This window comes from Myotis nattereri (assembly GCF_964212035.1).
Source record: "Myotis nattereri genome assembly, chromosome: 5".
NCBI lineage: Eukaryota > Metazoa > Chordata > Mammalia > Chiroptera > Vespertilionidae > Myotis > Myotis nattereri.
Window position 1 is genome coordinate 83155723 of NC_138080.1, and position 9155 is coordinate 83164877.

A 9155-nucleotide genomic window follows, 5' to 3' on the forward strand; every position below is an offset into this window, starting at 1 on the left:
TGGCTGGTCCCCATTTTTCTCTTCCCAGTGTTGAGTGTCTGAGCCCTTACGGCATGAGGGTGTGACAACTGTTTGCATATTAGCTCCTTATTATATAGGATTTTTGGTGCCCTTGACCGGAATTGAACCCAGGACCCTTCAGTCCACAGGCTGATGTTCTATCCACTGAGCCACACCAACTAGGGCAAAGTGGTAATTATTAATGCTGTTATTATTATTATAGTTACTAGTTGGCACTGTTAGAGTGTTATTATCTTCAAGAAAGTACCTTGAGGAGAATGAGTAGGTGCTGCCATTGCCTACAGCAGAGTCTTGTAGTGGTCCAGTAGATGGGTTGAAGAACTCACCACAGCATAATTATAAGCCATTTATTAGATTTCTGTAACCTTAGCATTGAGAGGCTAAAGTACATTTCACATGTTTCACAGCATTTGAGGAAAAAATGGAAGGTAGACTTAGGGGCTTCAGTAAAATTTGGCATCTGATTTCCTCTCTCTCTCTCTCTCTCTCTCTCTCTCTCTCTCTCTCTCTCTATATATATATATATATATATATATATATATATAGATGTTAGATTTTACCATATAAAATATATGAAATACTAGCATTTTTATTATTTTGAGAACATTAGAGCAATAACCTTTGTCCTTAATATACCTAGGAACACAAAATAATTAACATTGTTGAGAGTCTTGATCCTGTTGAAAAATTAAGATATTAGGATTATGAACAAAAGCCTTTTGTGTCTAAGTAAAGGCTTTGGGAATGGTTGCCTATTCATTTAAGTGATAAATAGAAATCAGAGTGAAGAGTATCAAGGGAAAAGGTGTCAGGAGGAACTTTTTAGTAGCTGTGAGTGATAAATTTTATTCACTGACTTTTTTTTAATATACCAAATTAAACCGCCTTTGCCCTTAAGCCAAAGGTGCTTTTGTTTATTTGATAAACCTTGTTATTATCAAACTAGAGGCCTGGTGCATGGATTTGTGCACTGGTGGTGTCCCTCGCCCAGCAGTCTGACATCCTCTGAGGGTTCCCAGAGTGCAAGAGGGCACTCTGCAAAGTTGCTGTCACTCTGCAGCTCCTGCACTGAGCGTCTGCCTCCTGGTGGTCAGAGTGCGTCATAGCTACCAGCCAGTCGGCCAGTGGGCCTGTCAGCCTGTCGCTTAGGCTTTTATATATACAGTGGGGCCTTGACTTATGAGTTTAATTCATTCCGTGACAGAGCTCGTAACTCAAATTACTCGTATGTCAAATCAAGAAGTGAACGAGTGAGACACGTGATGCTGGGCTGATGTGGCATTCACTGTGAGGTTCGCTGCGCCAACTAGCGGTGGGGTATCTGAAGCTGGCTCGTAACCCGAATTTTAGCTCGCAACTCAAAGCAAAAAATCGGCCAAGAGAGGGCTCGTATCTCGAAAAACTCGTTAGTCAGGACACTCTTAAGTTAAGGCCCCACTGTATATAGATGGTGAATGATGCTGAGTTAGTGGAAAATCAGTGTCTGTTTCAACCTTTGCGTTTTTTAGATAAGTCAGTCCTTAACTGTTCACCACTAATTGTACAAACATATCAACATTAATAAGTCAAAATCAAAAGGAAAAGATAACCTATTATTCTACCACCTTTACCAAATTCAACTTTTCTAGTTGGAGGATTCCTTTTTGTTCTTTGTTATTTGTGCATGTCTAACTTTACCTAGTCATAACCTAAATATGCTTTTTTTCTGGATTCTGTAATGAGTATTTTAATTGAGCTGTAGCCATCCTAACTATAAGTTTTTAATAACAATATTATGTCACAAATGACTCTTTCGCACATAATTATTTCCTTGGACATTTAATTTGTTTGCCATTGTTATGTGCATTTCCATGCATATAACTTTACTTTGGATTATGATAAAGTCCCAGAGGGAGCATTACTGAGTAGTCAAAGGTTATAGCCATTTTTAATAGTTTTTAATCAGCATTGCAAAGTTATATAAAAGTTAATTTTCCATTTCACTTTCTAGAGAAATTAATAGACTTACAAAATGAGTACCTGCAAGCAGATGAGGACAATAAAAGATTTCTGGAACAGAGGTATGGTAAGAGGGTGATTCAGAAGGCACTGGAAGAAATGGAAAGTAAAGAGTGGCTAGAAAAGAACTCAAAGAACTGCCCAAATTGTGGGACTCCCATAGAGGTAAACAGACTCACAGGCATGTTACGATCATCTCAAGAAGCCTATTAATTTTATGACTAATTAAAAAAACTTTTTGGTATTTATTAAACCCTCTTACTTGGAAGTTGTAAATTAACGACTTAATATTGTCATCTATTTTAAATGTATGTAGATGTCCCTTTTCAAAGTGCTTTCATACAGTGACAGTTGTTCTCACATTATATCCCCCCCTTAAAATTGAATGGCAAGCCATCCTAGAGCCAGAATCAACTCTTAACTCATCTATGTGATTTTTAAAAAATCAAGCCTGACTTCTTCTCAGAACTTTTTATCCTGGAATTGAACACACCTGTTTAACAAGTATATGCTTAAGAAATGGGCACATTTTCCCAAATGTATATAATCTATTGCTTCTTGACAAAAATCTTAATATGTTTTAAAATCAAAATATATCTTTGTATTTGATTCTACTGTGTCAATCCATTATAGTAGTCCTCTTGAATCTGTGGGGGATATGTTCCAAGACTCCAATAGATACCTGAGGATGATACTAAACCCTATATATGTATTATGTATTTTTCCAAAACATACAAACATACCCATGATGAAGTTTAATTTATAAATTAGGTACAGTAAGAGATTAACAACAATAACGAATAGAATAATTATACTATAATAAAGTTATGTGAATGTGATCTTTTTACATCAAAATATATTACTGTACTGTGTTCACTCTTGAGATGATGTGCAGTGATACAAAATGAGGTGAATTATATAGGATTGTGATGTAGTGTTAGGCTATGGTTACTTGAATATGAGTGCTGCGATATGGAAACAGGCTAATGAGAAGGAAAGATTCGCGCCCTGGTTGAGATGGCGCAAGGTTTCATCTCACTACTCAGAATGGTGTACAATGTAAAACATGAATTGTTCATTTCTGAAGTTTTCCATATAATACAGGGTGAGGCAAAAGTAGGTTTACAGTTGTTCATACGGCAAATAATACAATAATTAATGAATAATACAAAAATAAACTGTTTTGCATACTCACAACTATAAACCTACTTTTGCCCCACTCTGTATTTTTGGACCATGGGTTAAGCATGAGTAGCAAAACTGCAGATAAGGGGGTACTACTGTATATCTGAACTGAACCTGGTGGTCATTCCCTAAGTACTCCATTAAGGAAACTGACATTCTATTTAACCAATTTAACTACTTCTGATATATCTCAGCCCTATGATAAAGTGGAGGACTTGATACCAAATGTTTTTTAGATTTATGTAAAAAGTTTAAAATCACATATATTAAATCCAAACATTTTAATTAATCTAACTACATTTTCTGTTTACAATATAGTGCATTTGGTTTGTATCTAGAGTTTATCAGAAGAAAACTTTCTAAGTATCTAGTTGTAGGAAAGCCTGCTAAATATTTTCTGTTTCACCTGTAATGCAAAAGAGTTGGCATTAACTAGCTATCAATGTGTTACCTACCATAGTGTTCAGCTCTGTGTGCGGAAAGGGACTAGGACTAGGACAGTGGTTCTCAACCTCTGGCCCTTTAAATACAGTTCCTCATGTTGTGACCCAACCATAAAATTATTTTCATTGCTACTTCGTAACTGTAATGTTGCTACTGTTATGAATCGTAATGTAAATATCTGATATGCAGGATGGTCTTAGGTGACCCCTGTGAAAGGGTCGTTCGACCACCAAAGGGGTCGCGACCCACAGGTTGAGAACCACTGGTAGGAGAATGTTATACTGAATCTTTTTGGCATGTGCATTCCTCTTTTGCTTTTATAGCCTTGATATTTTTCCCTTTCTGTCTTTCCCACCAGAAATTAGATGGATGTAACAAGATGACATGTACTGGTTGTATGCAATATTTCTGTTGGATTTGCATGGGTTCTCTCTCTAGAGCAAACCCTTATAAACATTTCACTGATCCTGCTTCCCTGTGTTTTAACCGGTATGTACACAGAGTTCCCCAGGCTCAGCAGCAGTTTTTGGACCTTCATTTGCAGACCACAGATCCAGTGTTTGACTTGGTGCTTTGCTTATTAGAGAACTCTCTTACACACTTCCCACATATGTGAATTTTTATATTATTTTCTTGAAAATGAGGTTTATGATGAAAATATGCTACCTGGAAAACTTCTTTTTCGTCCTCCTCAGCTTTTTATAGTAAAAAATTTTAAATAGAAAATTTGAAAGGATAAGACTGAATAGTAGGATAACGTCCACCAAAATTATTAATTGAGAGTGTTTTGCCATATTCTCTTTTTTAAAAAAATATGTTTTTACTGATTTTTAGAGAGAGGAAGGGAGAGAGAGAGAGAGAGAAACTTAGATGTGAGAGTGAAACATCTATTGGCTGCCTCCTGTATGCCCCCTTCTGGGGATGGAGCTAGAAACCCAGCATGTGCCCCGACTGGGAATTGAACTGATGACCTTTTGGTTCATGGGTCGATGCTCAACCACTGGACCACACTGGCTGGACCTGTTCTCTGTTTTTTAATTAAAACTTTCTAATGTTTGTTCTCTAACTTTTTTGCTGAAGTACTTGACCCTAAGTTGGAGATAGGATGCTTCATCTCTAAATGCTTCCATGTGTATGGCCTAAGAAAATTCTTCTATATAAGAATACTTTAAAAAAATTAATGAGACCTGGACGGTGTGGCTCTGTTGGTTGGGTGTCATCCTCTACACTGAAAGATTGCTGGTTCAGTTCCCATTCGGGGCACATGCCCAAGTTGTAGGCTTGATCCCCAGCAGGGAGCATCAAGTTTCACTCTCACATCAATGTTTTTCTCCCTCTCCCTTCCTTTCTAAAAAAATCAATGAAAAGTCTCAATCAGATTAATGACAATGGCATATTATCAGCTAATAAACTTATTAAGAACCTTCCAGTTATCCCTAAAAATATCTTTTAAAGTTGTTTTATTGAAACAGGATCTAATCAAGTTCAGTCATTTTATTTGGTTCTGTCTCTTAAGCCTCTCTTTTTTAAACATCTATTTCTTTTTTAAAAAATATATTTTTATTGATTTCAGAGAGGAAGGAAGAGAGAGAGATAACATAAGGAAAGGAAGACAAGTTGGTAACTATAAAACATACTAAAAATGGAGAGTGCATGGACCATGAAGATAGGATGGAGTGATTAGCATGTAATAAAGTTATAGTGTCTCAAAAGAGTTTAACTTCTAGATTGCTTGATTTCCCCAGTCTTGGCTTATTCCACATATTGTGTGCATTGAGTATCAGTTTTGTGACACTCATCTTCCATTACTTATCCCTGGCCCTAGAGAGTGTCTGGATCCTAAAAGGGCTATTCTAATAAGCTTTAAGGCAGCTAGCTGTTCAGAGGGACCATATTTTAGTCCTTCTCAGTGGAAGATTAAAGGAGAGGAAAAGATAAAGATGTTATCTGAGGAGTACAGAAAGTATTTTTGAGACAAGGAAATTATTTATAGTTTCTTTCAAGTTTATAAAATTACACCTTATCATTTGCTTCCAGGTTGTTCTATGCTGTGGATGTTGATGAAGATATTTGGGAAGATGAGATTGAAGAAGACTAGTTCATTCCTCCTGCTCAAGACGTGGAAGTGAAATGGTTTGCCCTGATCTTTTGCTGAGTATACAGAGTAACTCAGGATACTTGCAGGATATTTAGGGTTACCATTCATTCCCGCTTCCAGTGTAGAAGATGAGGAGAATGAGGTTTACATTTTCATGTGGCACTACTGACTACGGCACATTCACACATTTGTCAGTGTAACATAATGGAGAAAATGATAAGCCAAAGGTTCAAAAATGAAAACTAAGGAATATTAAATATTACTATGTTCCCGAAACTCTGAATAGTTAAAAATTTAAATATTTATTTTCTTTCCCAAGCTTTAGGTAAGGAGAAGGGGTCAAGAGTTCAACTTACAGACCTTTTGTTCTCTGAGAATCATCTTTTTAAACTTCTGAGGGAGTCTCCTTACGGCTGGGGTGGTTAGAAGCCTTATTAAAATTGTACAAAGAGCCTGATCTTACTCCATGTTACATTCCTTCCAACCTAAATTTCTGCTGAGTTCTTTTTGGAGGGAACCCTTTATAGCCGATTGGATGGCCCAGTGCCATTTTGATCTGCTTTTAAGAATAGAAATTTATAATTTAAAAAATATTCTATAATACCACAAATAATGTGGGTCACCTGATACTGCTTTTCAGAATAGAAATTTATAATTTAAAAAATATTCTATAATACCACAAATAATGTGGGTCACAGATATAGCAGGTGGTATACAGTTCACTGATGCTGAGCCAAATCTGTTATTTAATGACACTGGCTCAGAAGAATTTCAGCGCTGTTCAGCTTTCCTGAGCAATAGAGCCTAGATTCAAAACAACTTGTCTTTGCCACCTTCATTCTACATTCTCTCTTTTACCTCACCCAGCCTTCTGTTGGTAAGGACAATTTTAATATCAACTCCATCAGCTCCCATTTTTATTTCTGTTGCTGGAATAAGAGGAAGCCTAATATATTCATTCCCAAGCTGAACAAGCTGAGCTTCCAATTATGTGCTTTTTGAACTCCACAGTACTGTAGTTCAATCCTAACTTTCTAAATTCTTTCTATATGTCTTCTCTAATGTGCTTTGGGAGTTTGGTTTCCCACCTGTTTTTTGCAACAGCACTGTTTTGGAGGATAATTTTGGCTTGCCTAGATCCCTATTTCAGGGTTTTGTTGGCTTTTTGAAAAATTGTCTTTCCTTTTGGTTTGGTAGCAAAATAAGATTTTTTTGAAAAGGGCAGAATTCAGCTGCAGCTATGAAAATGTTTTTTCCTACCTTGTCACTGAAAATTGGGGAATCATTTTTAACCATTTTATGTGTGTGTATCCAAAGAGTCAGCAGTGACTATTTCTGGATTGTCAATGAGGATGCTTAATCTTAAAAATAAAAGTAACTTAAAAATTGTCTTATAATTAGAGCAGAGTTTGATGATACGTGTACTGTCGCCAAAGGCTTGTAAAGTCTTATTTTTGAGGCATGAGTTATAAGCCATTTTTAAGATGGTGAAGTTTTGGGTAGAGTACTTTTGTCTCTGATTATAATGAAAATTGGGGTAACCCCCTGAATGCCCTAGAAATAAATTACCTTGTTAAAGGATGGTATATCAAGAAAATACATGAACAAAGAGTGTTGTACATAACTTAATTTCATGAAGGCCACTTTTACAAGTGGACTGAGATTTACCATAAATTGACATGAACCTCATGATTTCTTTCGGTGAGAGAGAGCAGAGGGTCCCTTTGCAGACTGTCAATTCATCCTGCCCAGCGCTAGTTTGAAGAAGCCACATCTCTTGATTTGATGTAAAAGGTTTGGATGTAGAAAGATAAATGAAATTAAGTTACTAAATGACTTTTTAAGTCAAAATAGAGGTTTTGTGACATTTTAAGCTTGTGATTGAACAAATTTAAGAGCCTGCCTTTGTCAGTTGAGATGCATCTTGTCCCACTTATTTTCTTAAGTAATGTTTTTAACTTAAAATAAATATACATCCCTTCCTGTTGAAAAGAATGATGGAGAAAAGACTTGGCAGCCACATTCCCTCAGGGCAACATTCCCAGACCTATAGCATTAACAGCAGGTCATTTTTTAGTTACAGAGGGTTCTAGTTTACATTAGACATTAATATACTTACATTTTTGTTGTTAAGAGAATTAATCAGATATGATCATCATAAAGCCATTCATGTGGCTGCCTGCTTTGGAAAGGAATTTAAAAATTTTGGCAGGAATTTTGGAGATCCCACTAAGTAGTAATTTTGCCATAAGCATCACCAGCAGGTGGCAGCAGTTGCCATGTTATAAAAATTCAGTAAATGGTTAAGACTAGTAGCATTTGTTTTATGTCTGGGATTTAAATTTTCCTCATTGTGTTTCATTATAGTCTGTTATACACATTGGTGAGTAAAATGACATCCTAGATAATAAAACCCTAATATGCAAATCGACCCAACAGCAGAACAACTGATTCACTATTATGTGCACTGACCACCAGGGGGCAGATGCCCAATGCAGGAGCTTCCCTGCTGGTCAGTGCGATCCCACAGAGGGAGTGCCGCTCAGCCAGAAGCCCCGTTCACGTCTGGCAAGCGCAGTGGCAGTGGTGGGAACCTCTCCTGCCTCTGCAGCAGCACTAAGGTGCAGCTAGCTGAGCAGTAAGGCATAGCGAGCAGGCAGGCAGTAAGGAGTGAGGCGTCCCAGACTGCGAGAGGGATCCCCACTGTGAGAGGGATCCTCGACTGCCAACTTGGGGATCGGGCCTAAGCCAGTAGTCAGGGGTCCCGGACTGCGAGAGGGCACAGGCCAGGCTGAGGGACACACACACACACCCCTGCCCCGAATGAATTTTGTGCACTAGGCCTCTAGTTTAATAATAGCAGCAAGGCAGGAACAGCAGTATTACCAAATACTGTAAGGCCACTTAAAACTATATTTGAACCAGCTGACATCCAATTGTTGTATAGCAGCGGTTCTCAATCTGTGGGTCGCGACCCCTTTGGCGGTCGAATGATCCTTTCACAGGGGTCGCCTAAGACCATCCCGCATATCAGATCTTTACATTATGATTCATAACAGTAGCAACATTACAGTTATGCAGTAGCAATGAAAAGAATTTTATGGTTGGGTCACAACATGAGGAACTGGATTTAAAGGGCCAGAAGGTTGAGAACCACTGTATAGGAAGGTGGCATTCTTGATAGTAGTACTTGTTGGCAGCCACTGAAGAAACTAACTTATAGCTGTACCATGATGCAGCTCCTAAGGAGGATGGAGAAGTTGTGACATTGTGGGACCCTCTGGAAAGAGTAGCCGAATAGTCAGGTCCTTGAACTTTGGCTGAATAAGAAAGTCAGCCAGCATACCAGTCTTAGGGTTTTGAGTCAGAAAAATGGCTTTGATGATGTTCTTAACAAATGTTCATGATA

The 9155-nt window shown here is 37.7% G+C and overlaps 1 protein-coding gene across 4 annotated transcripts in view; it reads left to right on the forward strand.

The window, feature by feature from the left end:
• RNF14 (ring finger protein 14) overlaps positions 1 to 9155 on the forward strand; it is a 28746-nt gene that overhangs the window by 14205 nt on the left and 5386 nt on the right. For 3 of the 4 annotated variants that reach the window (XM_081091759.1, XM_081091760.1, XM_081091761.1), the window contains 3 exons: positions 2012 to 2184; positions 4007 to 4137; positions 5686 to 7132. In XM_081091759.1, the coding sequence (XP_080947885.1) occupies positions 2012 to 2184; positions 4007 to 4137; positions 5686 to 5746 (365 nt within the window). In that variant the 3' untranslated portion in view covers positions 5747 to 7132. Of the gene's footprint in view, positions 1 to 2011; positions 2185 to 4006; positions 4138 to 5685; positions 7133 to 9155 lie in introns of those variants that run through there. The other variant, XR_013996010.1, reaches the window with a different exon arrangement.